Source organism: Macrotis lagotis, chromosome 2 (assembly GCF_037893015.1).
Source record: "Macrotis lagotis isolate mMagLag1 chromosome 2, bilby.v1.9.chrom.fasta, whole genome shotgun sequence".
NCBI lineage: Eukaryota > Metazoa > Chordata > Mammalia > Peramelemorphia > Peramelidae > Macrotis > Macrotis lagotis.
The window spans coordinates 340,294,541-340,308,584 of NC_133659.1; the positions used below are offsets into that span (position 1 = coordinate 340,294,541).

The following is a 14,044-nucleotide window of genomic DNA, read 5'->3' on the forward strand; positions in this document are numbered from 1 at the left end:
GGGAGTTGAAGCCAAGTCAATGCCTAAGGTTACTTTATTTTGCCTTAATGACCCTGAAAATGTTCAAAACCCAACGAGGTTAAAGCCATCTGGCCCAAAGATGACGACAGTACTTTAACACCTCCATGGATGCTGTTTTGAGATTTTCCTTTATCACAGATGCTCTAAAAGAGAAAATAACCAGTAAAAGAGCCAGACTACACTCCTTGCTATTTCTCAGAGGTAGTGCACTTAGAGGGAACTGGAGGAGGGGAGCATCACAATAGACAGAGCAGTAAATCTGGAATTGGGCAGACCTGAATTCAAATCCTGCCCCAGACATTTACTAGCTGGGTTAATCAAGCAAGATGCTTAGCCTTTCCTTCCCAAGGTGGTGGTGAATATAAAATGAAAAATTGTAAATTTGTAAATCTTAAAGCATTATAGAAATACTTATGTTGTCATCATCATCATCATCATCATCATCATCATCATCATCACTGTTCAAATATTATCCATTACAAAGTACCCCAAAGCCCTTCCCCAGCTACCAAGCTCAGATTTATGTTCCAACCTCCGCAAGCAATTACATTTTTCTATAACTACACTGGAATGAAAGCCACCAACCGCATCCAGGAGGTGTCACATGTCACTGGCTCCACGTTGTTAGAGATCAGAAGGTTTGCGGATGAAAGGCATCTCGTAAATCCCGAATGGATTACAGTTATCTATTAATGTAGCGTGTTCATTTGACACATCTGGATTCAGCATTCTCAAAATGACAATTTGCCCCAGAATAAACATGACTTTTCAAACACCCTGCGCTGACACTCCAGGTGAAGGCATCACGACACTGGGGAGAAAGGCAGCAAAGGTGTGAAGGGAGCTGAATCCATCCCATGAATTTACTGTTCAATCAGGGGGTAAGTCCTTTCAGTGTTCCAAGCCTCAGTTTCTCCATAGATGCTCTAGTAGCAATGCCATCTACCGCACAGGTTATTGGGAGAAAAGTGTTTAACAGAAAAATCATTTGTTTATTTTTAATTTAATAATTAGTTAAGGTAATTCCTGGACAATGGGCCAGAATAATGGCCTGACCCTCCCCCATATTGTCCTCCACCCAGAGACAGTAACCTAGGGTAGGCATAGATTAAATGCTCACTAGCCTCATAACTTCCACATCACAGGCACCTCACCCTCCTCAAGAGGCTCACCCACAAAAACAAGAATTGGTCAGCCATCAACAATCCCTTTGCTATTACAAGGTCTTAGTGCTGGAAATAAGAGCAGCTCGCATCCCAAGAAATCAGTTTTGGGGCATTGCAAAAGAGAGTCTGTTATCAAATGGGGTTAACCTCTGTCTAGTCCAAAGGGATGCTTTTCTTGATGAAATCACGTAGGCCATTGGCAGATTCTTAGGAGGTTGGAGATGGAGTCAGCCTATGTACTTCGATGCCAGGTGACTTTTCCCCCCCTTGCATTACTCCCCTAGGATTCAACACTTTCTCTTGTTCCTAGACTCTGCTATCTGACTAATCTGAACAGATCTGCATGGCTGCAAAGTCTCAGTGATTTTCCAGTATACACATTTAATTAAGAAGAAGAATCTAAGAATGGCAATTAGCATCCAAAGAAGGGCACAGGGAAGACTGGAGGCAGGAAGTGGGGGGCCCACTGGAAGCCACAAGAGCATTTCACTCTTCAGGAATGGAAAAATAGGGAAGAAGGGTTCTTAAACTTTTTTGTGGTCATCTTGTGAAGCCAGTGGGGCTGTGCTCAGAATATGATTGTTTTCAGTTCTTCAGAAAAAGGGGATGCTAAAGAGTTTCTCATCCAAGTTCACAGACTCCCATGAAATTCGCCCATAGACCTTCTTTCCAGTTCATGGGTTCCAGCTTAGCAACCCCTGTTCTAAAATGACTCCACATTACCCCCTATCATATAGTCTCCATTCAAAAAACTCCCATATCTCTCTCCCTTTACATCTGTCATGCCAAACTGTCTGTGAGACCCATTTTACAGATGGAGAAATTGAAAGTGAGAAAGGTTAATTGACATGCCAGATGACACCAAACTAATTAAGTGAATCAGAGAGGATTCAAACTCAGGTCTGCCTTCCTCCATCCCTGACACTACACCCACTCTGATACCAACCAATGAACTCCAAGAAATGTCATTGTCCAAAGCTATTATCTACTTATAATACCCATAGTCCTGCATGACAACCTATATCAAAGACTTTTCTTGTCCTATAAGTGATCCTGCCCTACACAGTGACCCTGCCTATCAGGAACAACCCCTGGGATGGAGATCCTATGTTCACCTGGAAAGGATTATCACTAGAGGGATTACTGTCTATTGTTCTAATACCACCCCAACTCATTGCGGAAAGGAGGCAGAGCTTTATCACCAGCAATATTGTTGTTACTCTGATTTTTCTTTCATTTTCTTTTGGACCTACAGTACTTCCAGGGGCCTGACCACTCAGTTATGGGTGGGTCCCCATAAACCCAAACAATGGAGGGGTAGATTGGGGAGAGGGGGGTGTTGGCAAGATCTCCATATCAGAAGATAGGCAATGTTTCTGATCCTATTTCTCAAGCAACTTGAGAACAAATTCAAGTCCAATGCCATGACAAAAGCTCTGCCCTCTCTCCTTTCTCAACATTCATGAATGGAAGTCAATGAGTGAGATTTACAGGAAATGGAAAATGCAAGCTGTTCCTTACTCCAGCTGCTCTTCACCTGTTCTCCATCCTGAACAATGGAAGCCTGGTTAATGAAACCCAAAGACATCTCAGAATCATCTTTGTAAATGTATAAAATGCCTGTAATGGAAATCAATTGCATTAAATACTTCTATCTAGATTATATAGAAATATATCTATATTATATAGTCATCTGTCTACATTATATAGAGATCGAACTCTGCTTAGATCTCTAATATCCATGTGGATAGCCATATACATATATCTCTATTCTAAGTGTATGGCCCAAGAACCTTAATCCCAGCCATACTCTAGTCAAGCCCCAAACTCCACATCAATCTCGGTTCTTTGCCAGTGGTCAGCTCCATTCAGCCTCCTGCTGAATACCTCCAGGGAATCTGACTCAACCAGCCCCAGAAGCAGTTCCAGGTTGGAACAGCTCTCATTGTTGAAAATCCTTCATGCCATCCAGTCACCCTCCTTCCCAAGTACTACTCCACATGTCCTCTGAGGTCAGGCTAATATCGCTCTCCCCGACAACAGTCTTTTCTCTCTTCCTTCTTAAGAATCTCAGGCTTACCATTTATATATAGTGGGGACATGGGCAAGAGCTCTCTAGCATCTTCCATACTATTTATCACGAGTGAGTAGGTAAGCCCTTAATTAGATCTTTTGTCCAAATTATTCTTGTAAACTAAAATTGATTTGCTTTACTCCAAATTTCCCCACTAGAAAAAGAAAAAGAGAGAGCTGGTTATCAATATGCCTAGTCTAGCAAACAAATTCCTTCATTGCCTGTGTCTGAATAAGAACAAACATCACCATGATAGCAGTAATAACTACTTCTAAACTAGCAACAATAGAATAATAATAACAAACTACTTCTAAAGCAATTAAATCTCTTCTTCCCAAGACATACGAAACAATCATCGTTTCTAGATTGCGGACAATAAAATGAATTGTGATGCAACAAATTTTAAAAGATTTTGCAAAACCAAAACCAATGCGACCAAATTCATGAAAAAAAAAAAGCAGGTCATGGGAAGATGGGAATTGTTGCAGCGAATTTCTCTGATAAAGGTCCCCTTTCTGGGATTTATAAGAAACAGATTCCAATGTAGGAGGTTAAAATTTATGCTGCAACAAATTGGTCAAAGGATATGAGAAGGCAGTTTTTCTAAGGAAAATATTCAAGTTACTGAAAATTAGATGAAAAAAATTCTCCAAGTCATTACTATTTAAAGAAATGAAAATAAAACAATTCTGAGGATCACCCTCACCACCCTCAGACTGGAAAAGGTGACAAAAAGGAAAATGACAACTGTTGGAGATGCTATGAGAAAACAGGCTTACTAACGCACTACTGGTTGAGACATTCAGGGAAATGATTTGGAATTATGCCCCTACCGTTCCTAAACTATGTGTACGGTTTGACTCAGCAATACCACTAATAAATCTATATCCCAAAGATAACAAAAAAATGACATCAACTATGAAAATTAGAGCAGTTCTGTTTGTAGGGGCAAAAACCTGGTACCTAAGGGGGTACTTATAAATTGGGGGAATGGTTGAACAAGCAACAATATATATATATATATAATGAATCTGAGGGCAACAGAAGAAATTTCAAAGGAAATGGAAGACTTGAATGAATTGAAGCACACCAAACTAAACAGAGTTTTAGGAGAACAATGTATCCAACAATGATGTAAATCCAAAAAACTTGGAAGAGTTTAAGAAGTCTAAACAAGGCAATGACCAACCTTGATTTCAAAGGTCCCAAGGTAAAATACAACACTCACCTGCTGATAAAGAGATAAGGAATCCAAACTACAGAAAAAGACATATTTTTGAACATGGCCAATGTGGGAATTGGTAGTGCTTGACTATTCATAATTTTACAAATGTTTTTCTTGTCTTTCCTCTTTTCATAAAAGAGACAAGCTGAGAGGGTAGAGACATGGGGGTAGGGGTAAAGATAGGATTGCAGAAATAAAAAGACAAAAAGCTTCATTGACACATTTTTAATACCCAGAAGAATACACAAGAAAGACCAGAAGTAAAAACAGACAAGTATAGGGTGCTTTGAAAGCTACATGTTGAATTCATTATATAGTTTAAAAGAAAATCTACACCATGAAGATTCTAATTCTCAAATCCGACCTTCTGTTCTAGACTTTTTTTTTAAATGTTCACTATGTTTGCTGTTTGTCAAATTCAGGGGGGGGAAATTCAGGGGGAAAGAAACAAAAATATGACTCTCTCCCCCATTCAAAATGGGTACAATATGGTAGCCAGAATTTCTTAGGGCCCTTCCAGCATCTCTAGAGAATCAGAACATGTGATGTCAATGAAGAAAAGGCCTTCAGAGAATGGGTAGTCCAACTTATTCATTTTAAAAAGAAAGAATCTGAAGCAGAAAGCACTGTGATTTAGTCAATAAAACTGGAAATCAGGACTTGAGAAGACAAGCTTTCTTTCTCCTGTCTCATGCTAACTCCAAGATGCTGAGCCCACATGAAGGATGTAGTTTTAGTTCAAACCCTCGCTGAAAGTCCCCTGCCTATGTTATTTAACACTGGAAACTAGCCCTAAAAGGTGAGACTCACAGAAGATTTTTTTCAAGTTATTAAGATTTCTCAAGTTACAAAGGTATCATTCAGCTCCCAGTCATTATTTCTGATCCTTATGTTACCTATGGATATAACTATGTATGTATACATATAATCTCATGTGTTATACAGATTGCCATTAGAATAAACTTGTCACAAATAAAAATCGCTACACTGAATGTCATTGTATCCCACTCAGTATCTCTTTAAGGATATATTTAAACTGTTTCTATAACCATTTATTTTCTTCACCTCTCACTTCCCCCATTGAAGATTTTTAAGAAAAAGAAAACCTTCATAGGGAATCTGCATCAACCAGCAAAACAAACAAGTACATCGGCACATCTCTGGAGCCTACTATAGGGCCTGAACACAGTAAGAGATTAATAAGTGCTTTGCAAACAGAGACACTAAGGGGGAAAAAAATTCCATATAGATGTCATAAATAATGTGAAGAAAGAAGAGATAAAATGAAATAAAATCTCTAAAGGAAAGGATTAGAAAAAATAAACAAGTGGCCAACTCCCCCCAAATTAGACTAGGTCCAACAGAAATCAATGATTCTATGAGAAAAGGAGAAATATTAAAAAAATTATTAAACAATTGCAAAATATAATAAAATACAACAAAATATAAATTACCTGCTATCAAAGGAACAATTCTAGAAATGATATCAAGAGGAGAATTTAAGAAGTAAAGTCCCAGGCAGCTAGGTGGCCCAGTGTATAGAGCACCAGTCCTGGAGTCAGGAGGACCTGTGATCTAATCCGGCCTCAGAAATTTAATAATTACCTGTGTGATCTTAGGCAAGTCACTTAAACCCCACTGCCTTGCCAAAAAAAGTCCCTAAAAATCATGATTCAATAAAAATAAAAGGCTCTGACACTATATTTCAAGAAATCATAAATAAAAATTGTCCAAATCTATGAGAACCAGGAGACACACTGAATATAGAAATCTACTAATCATTTCCTGAAAAGAAGTCTTGAAGAAAAAAACTTCCTAGGAATATCATGGTCAAAATCCAGAATTTTCATATCAAAGACAATAAATTGCCAAGCACTCAGGGGGGGGAAATGGTTAAACCAGTCAGAAATATAAAAAGAGAGACTTTTTAAATGGAGTCGTCTGAGTCGAGAAAAATCTAGGAAGGCAAATTTCTTGAAGCAACTGGAAGGCACCATATAATGATATAGTGCTAACATTCTAATAAGGGGATACTAGGTTTCCTTTTAGAACTTTATTGTTTTTGAAGAATATTGAAAAAGTTAGATTACAAAACAAAACAAAACCAGAGGACATGGGGATTAATTTGTTCTGTCCCCAAAATTTTAAGAGAGTAAAATTAAGGAAGGGTAAAAGGAATATACTTTATAGAAAAGAGGAAGAAGATTAGAACTTACTCTTTCTCATGAGTGGTGTATCTGAGACTATAAAAACAAGTAAGAAGGAGTGGAGAATGGGAATGTGATGAACCTTGTCCTTACCTGAAAGGGACAAAGGAAAGTTCAGAACACCTTCACACACACACACACACACACACACACACACACACACACACACACACAGACACAGAGTTTGGTGTAGAAATATATCAGTCTCAAAAAGGAAACAATTTGAGATAGGAGGGGTTAGGAGAGAAGATAATACCGGGGAAGTTAAATGAATTGTGCTACGTGAATGTAAGACAAAAAGTGAAGGTGTCACACAAAGATAACAGCACCATAAAGAAAAACAACTTTGAAAATCTTAAGTTCTGTGATCCATAAGGAAGGTGATGGACACAAGAGGCCAAAAGAGAAAGAAATTTTTGGAAATGGTCACTATATGACTTTGTTTTTCTCAGTCATGTATATTTGTTAAAGTGGGATTTTTGCTGAGTTTTATGTCTTCTTTTCTCTTTCCAATTTTTAATGAAGATCAGAGGCATAGGGGGCTGGAGTATAGCAGATTTTATTGTTCTGTCATGTCTAACTTTCATGATCTCATTTGGGATTTTCTTGGTGAAAATGCTGGAGTTGTTTACCTTCTCCATCTCATTTTATAGATGAGGAAACTGAGGCAAAAAGGGTTGATTGCTTGCCCAAGGTCACACAACTAATATTTGAGGCTGGATTTGAATTCAGGCCAGGTGGTCTATGTCTTAACCAGGGCATAACAATAATGAAGTTCCCCCCCCCAAAAAAAGCTATAGAAACAATATTTCTTTTTAATACATTAAGAAGGAAAAAAAGGGAAATTCAGAAGTAAACAAAGTTTAGTCTATGGAATGCACATATAGGGTGTAAAATATGCACAATATTATATATGATATGCATAATGCCTATATGTGTGTGTGCATTAAAAACTAGTGAGAGCTATGAAATACAGACTCATTATGACAGTACTTGGCAGGAATAAGGGGGATAGTTTCAGAATTTTAGAAAAAAATGAAAAAGTTGTCTCTGACCACAAAACTCCCTCTCCTGTCTCCAGTAGACTCCAGTGGCTCCTTACTGCTTCTAAGATCATATATACATGCTCCATGTGATTCTCGAGCTCCGCAACACTGTCCCTCAGTCTTCTGAAACATTACTTCCTTCACCAAATTCACCCCTATTCTACATCCCACTCTACCAGTCCACGGGCTATTTCACAACATAACATTCCTTACTATCTTGCTGGTTGTCCCCTATACCTGGAATGATTTTTCTCACCTTTGCCTCCCAACTTCCCCAGACTTTCTTCAAGATTGATTCCACAAGTCCCTTCTATAGGATGGATTTCCTGCACCAGCCACCGCCTTCCCTCTGAACCCTCTTTCCACGTCCACTGCATATACACTGTAATGTCCCTACCTGTGATCTCCCAGATGGGAGCCATTAACAGACCCAGAAGACAGAAGAAATAAAGTTCCTTTCTTCATCAGAGAAGTGGGGCGCTACAAGGGAACAATGGTATAAACGTGACCAAGTGCAATCACAATATCTATGTGTTGGTTGTGTAAGTAGACATGTATGCTTTTGCTTATTTTTGTATTTTATTAAAAAGGAGGTTTGTTTATTTTATAAGGGAAAGATATTCCATAAATTACAGTAGTATAAAAACAAAAGTCTTCAACAGAACATAGTTTAATGTTCCAGAATTTATGACATTTTTCAATTTTTATTTGGGAAAACTACAAGAGTAAGGACAATATGGGAGAAAAAACATCTGCCTCCTCTTCAACTCAAAAAAAAAGAATAGGCTAATTTATGGAGAAACTTCATCAGCTAAATCAGAAATGAAGTTTGGAAGGGCTTTGTTTGGTTTGGATTTTAGTTGGTTATTGATTTGGGTTTTTATGGGAGGGTAGGGGGCAATCATCCCAACACCGCCCTGTCCCAACAAAAGATATAGATATAAATATAGAGATATAGAGATATAGAATTGGATTATATTATAAATACATTTATATATATAAATAAATTATTAATGTGTATTTAGAAATATATGGACCATCAAAAAAAGAAATATAAATGTTTCAAAGCTAACTAGAAATGTGATGGGAGTGGGAGAAATGAGTATACGGTTCAGAAATAAATAATGCCCTTGACTCCTGTAGATCTGGCTGATCTGTCGGAGCACAGCATAGTCCCAGACCTCAGCAGAGATCCCAGAAGCTCTCACTGGCCCTTTGGAAATCCGCTGCTATCTTCCGAAGCTACCCCTCACTCCTTCCTGATTCCTAGATGAAGCTCCATTGACGAAAGTGCCAGGCGGCTCCCCGGCACCACCATCTGCCCAGGGATTCAGAGACTCCAAGGCAATATTGTGGCTCCTTTGTCAAAAGAGGAGGTGGCAAAGATCTGTACGAATTCGGAGCTGAAATACAACCAGCGCCGCATAGGCCGGTCCTCTCTAGCTGGAGCCCCTCACTAGCCAGGCCCACCGCCTAGCTCATTAAGGCCCCAGGATTTTAGCTGCATCACCACCACCACCAAAGCCCCACACTCGAACTGTTTTCCAAGAATACATCAAGCCTGAATGGTGCATCTCTACTGAGCAGCGAAAGGGACATTTCCTTCCTGGGAGAGGTCAAGATAGGCAGCAGGGAGGGCCTCGAAGCATCTCGAGCTGGGAGGCAGAAGGGATCGGGGACCACGGCAGACACCCCGCGCCTGGCTCGCCCAGGACCAGCCCATCGCCACTTTCCCAACCCTCGGCTTCCACCTGCCAACGTCTTCATCATTTCTTAACCATCTCTGTTTTCCACCGAGGCCGGGGAGGGCTCCGTTTTGAACGGCGCTCAGACAAGCATGGGACTGCAATTACAGCCACAATGCTGGCTGCTGAATTCCCGGCTCGATTCAGCTCTTGGAAGCCCTGAAAGCCAGATTGGCCACAGGGGGACAGATTAGCCACAGGATGACCCGGAGTTCCCCACAAAAGGCTAAGTGTGGAGAAATAGCACCCCGTGTCACCGGGTCTTCCCAGGCTGAGAAAAGCCCCTTCATGAAGATGGCCCTCTGAGCAGCCCTTTCCCACTCACAGGCGAACAAGTCGCGATTGTTCTCCCCCAGCGCTCCCCCAGGTCCCACACCGCTGGGGGGCCACAGCACACTGGGCTTGCTCTTAGAAGCTCTCACCAAATAACTTTGGCCATGACTGTCCTCACCGGAAATGGGGGTGGGGGAGGAGGAGGAGGAACCCCCCCCAAAGATGCCAGGGCAGCCTGCCCCAATCCCTTGGGCCCAGGAAGCCCCCAGCGTGCCCAGCTAAGAACCGGCTCCTTTCGCTTCCACTTTCTCCCCATTCTGCTGAGCTCTTTTTGCCCTGGGGAAACACGGCCCTCTCCCCGGGGTGCTCTTCCTGCAGATGCCAGGGAAGGGGGTGGGCGACGTGCCAGCGGCACGTCCCGGCTCCACGGGGGGCTGGTACCAAGTCACCGGGACTCGTCGGCTCCCCAAGCCTCCCGGCAGGCAGGACCACGCGCCGTGCCCTGGCTGCCGCTGGCGGGGAAAAGCAAACCCCAAAGATGGTCGCGGAGCTCCGGAAGCCTGGCTTCTCCCAGCCCGAGGCCCCCGAGCCGTTGCAAGGCAGGCAGGCGGGCATTCCGTTTCCTGGCAAGGGCTGCCGAATGCCTGCCCGGATCCCAACCCCGCCGCCTGAGGCCCCTGAACCCCACGGTCCCGCTCCAAACCGCAGGGCCCTGGCACCCCCAAGGTCTGCCTACTGCTAGAGGCTGGGCGGAGCAGGCGCGCCTCCCATCTCTAGATCCTGGGCCTCCTCGGGCTTAAGGAGGTCACAGGAATACCCTGCGCGGGCAATGCCACCCAAAGGCACCAACCCTCCCCCGGTGGCCCGAGAGCCCAAGGAAAAGGGGCCCACTTGGCACCGAGAAGTTCTCCTGGGGCGCCTGGGTGGCCCAGAGGCGGAGGGGGGAGCCTCAGAGGCCGGCCTTCACCCTTGAAGTTTAAAGAGCTGCGCCAAGCCAGGGGGTCAGCCTGGAGGACAGCGACCGCGTGGAAGCTAACCTCGGACAGAGAGGATTTCCTTCCCGGAGGACTCCCACCATCCCCTGCCCCAGGCCACAGCAGGCCCCTCACCGGCTCCCTCCCCGCCCGCCGCTGGAGCCTGGCGGATAGGAGACCCGGCAGGTGGGCGTGGGGGGTGGCGGGGAGCCGGCCGCTCCGGCCCGGCCCCTCCCACACCAAGCCACTTTCTCCCCCCTCCCATAACAAGCCACTTTCTCCCCACACACACACCAAGCCACTTTCTCCCCCCTCTCATAACAAGCCACTTTCTCACCCCTCCCATAACAAGCCACTTTCTCGCCCCCCCACCCACACACACGCCACACCACTTTCTCTCCCCTCTGCCGGGCAGCTCAGTTTCCTTTTCAGCCATTAAGGAAAAGTCAGAACAATGAAAGTGGCAAAAAGTCGGACTCCCACCTGAGGCCGCCCAGGCTGGCCCAGCCCTCTGAAGCCTTCCGAATGGGGGCCAGCCCTTTCCTGGTCTTCCTTGCCCGACCCCCCCCCCCCCCCACGGCCCGCCCAGGCATTGAGCACAACTCCCTGAGCCCCTGGTAGCCACCCCCCCCCAACATTCGCGTTGCTGAATTGGGCGAGGAGCCACCAAGCACTGCCCACCCCCAGGAGTAGGTCCGGGACTTTCCCTCCAGTCTGCTATGGCTCTAAGCGGAGGGGACTTCAGCTTTGGAGCCCCTGGAGTCCTCGGCGGACTGGAGGGCAGGGCCGGGCCGGCTCAAAGGCAAGTTTGGAAGCGGATCCAACAAAATCTAGAGGGAACCGAAGAGATGGAAAGGCAAAGGGCAACATCCTTGAAAAACATAAATAAATGAAAAGTCGCCGGATCCCGGGTGCAGGGCTCTGATGGAGCGGGTGCCCGCGGGAAGTCGTGGGCACCGCACTGCCCTCCCCCAAACCGGCGCGGGAGCAGGGGGCCGAGGGCTGGCATGCCGAGGCAGAGGGTCACGTCCCTGCCTGTGCCCGGGAGCCGGGCAAACCCTGTTCCGCTTCCCAAGAAGTTTCTGAGTCTCTGGGTCTGTCCCAACTTGGTGGTGCCAACTTTGCTTGCGGAAGCCCAGAGCCGCCTCCCCTTGCAGCCTCACTCCTCCGAGAACGGGCCCCGGGGTCCCCAGGAACTAGTCTGGCTCCGACTTCGTTTCAAATCCAGGGCCAAGGAGGGTCCGAGCTGCCCTGACCGTGATGCCCATCGCCAGACTGGGAGAGGTTGGAGGGGCGGCGGGGAAGGAGGGAGTGAGCTCTGCCGAACGCTAGCTGCCCCGGGCCGCGGCCCCTTCACCCTCCTCCTGCCTGGGTTAGCCTGGGGGGGGGGGCGCGGGGGGGAGCCCTGGAGCCAGCCCCGCACCTAAGACTTGGGGCAGGGCGGCCGGTGCTGGGAGAAGAAGGCCGGGCTGCCCCCCGCGGGCCGGGCTGCCCTCCCGGGCTGTGCCAGAGGCCACCCTGCCCTTTGCATAGAACTGGAGTGCCATCTATTGAGAACTTGCTGAATAGAAGGGGGGTGGGGGGAGAGGGCACCGGCGGCTCGGCTGCTTCTGGGAAGCCCAAGAAGAAGGCGAGCGGGCGAGCCAGGGAGCCCCACGAGCCCCGGGGGCCCCGCGAGCCTCGGGGCCCGGAGGCCGGCTCCGGGCAGGGGGCCCGAGGGGGCGCGGCGCGGGGGGCAGAGCTCCGGCGGGGGCCGCCCCCTCCCTCCCCGGCCTGCCCTGCCCTCCCCAGGGCGGCGGCCCCCCGGGGCCCCCCGAGGGCTCACCTTCGCGGCGCAGGTGCGCGTGGAGCGCCGACAGCAGCAGGCAGCACAGCGCCGTCCCGGCCAGCGCCCAGAGCGCCCGGGGCAGCTGCATGGCGGGGGCCGCCCGGGCTCCGCATCCGCGCCTCCAGCCCGGCCGCCGCCGTCGGGCCGCCCGGCCGCCCGGCCGCCCGGCGCCCCGGCCCCGGCCCCGGCCCCGCGCCGGCCCCGCTCCGGCTCCGGCGCTGCCTCCAGCCCCGCCGCGCGCACACACGCGCACACACGCGCGCACACACACACACACACACACACACACACACACACACACGGACACACACTCACACTCACACACACGCACACGCACACACACACACACCCTCACTCACACGCACACGCACACGCGCGCACACACACACACCGCTGGAGGGAAGCGTCCCGGCTGCCTCCCGCCGCCGCCGCCGCCGCCGCCGCCTCCTCCTCTTCCTCGGCTTCTTTTGGGAGGGGGGGAGAGGGGAGGGGGCTGGGGGAGGGGCGGCTCGCGCCGACTCCGGGGCTGCGGCTGCGGCAGGGGCGGCGTGGGCAGCGGCTCAGGCAGCGGCAGCGGCCGGGGCAGCCTGGGCCGAGCGGCCCCGGGAGAGGAGGAGGAGGAGGAGGAGGAGGAGGAGGAGGAGGGGGAGGGGGAGGAGGAGGAGGAGGAGGAGGGGAGGAGGAGGGGAGGAGGAGGAAGGGGGGCCCGGCTCCATGAATCAGCCTTCCCCGCCCCCCGCCCCCGGAGCCGGGCCGCCCGGGGCGGGGGCGGGGGGCCGGATTGCGCAGGAGCTCTCCCCCCACCCCCGCCCCAGGCCTCGGCTCCGAACCCCCTCCTCCTCCTCCTCCTCCTCCTCCTCCTCCTCCGCCCGCCAATGTCGCTGCCGGGGCTGCCTGGCCGGGCCCCCGCCTTCCAGCTCCCCCTCCCCCTGCGGGGCGCCGCCGCTGCGGGTCCGGGGCCCGACTCGGGCTGGGGCAGGAGGGGGGAGGCTGGCCTTGCACCCGGGGCCGGCGCAGGAGCCCGGCCGAGGGCTGCAAGTCGGGTTCGGACAGCTCTAAGTTCTCGCGGGGCCGGGAGGCCCCCCCAAAGCCCAGTGCCCCCCCCCAGCGCCCGCCGCCACGGCCCAGACCCCGGGAGGCGGGGGCGCCCCACAGGTGCAGGGGCTCGGGCTGCAGGAGTGGAGGCGGGGGCCCGGGAGGGGGCGGCCACTCCCCGAGTGGCCCCCCCTTTGTACTTATTTGTTCATTGATTTATTTTGGCAGTGGGGGGGGGAGGAAGGAGAAGCCCAAGGGAGTCGGGGGGGGGGGCGGGGAGGAGGAAAAGGGGGCGAGGAGGCGGCTGGGGGAGAGGGAGGAGCCTGAGGCGCAGGGGGAGGCCGGGGGCTGCAGGTTGCAGGGCGCCGCGAGGCCGGGGGGCGGCAGTGCAGGTGCCAGTTCCCGGGCCTCGGGCCGCCCCCCATCCTCCCTCGCTCTCTTTCCCGGTCG

General features: G+C 49.1%; 1 protein-coding gene across 1 annotated transcript in view; it reads right to left on the bottom strand.

Moving 5' to 3' along the window:
* The window catches only part of TAFA5 (TAFA chemokine like family member 5), a 357,575-nt gene extending 344,928 nt beyond the window's left edge, over positions 1–12,647 (bottom strand). Inside the window, exon 1 of the mRNA XM_074227259.1 lies at positions 12,557–12,647. Within this exon, the coding sequence (XP_074083360.1) occupies positions 12,557–12,647 (91 nt within the window). The remainder of the gene's footprint in view (positions 1–12,556) is intronic.
* Positions 12,648–14,044: the final 1,397 nt, after the last annotated feature.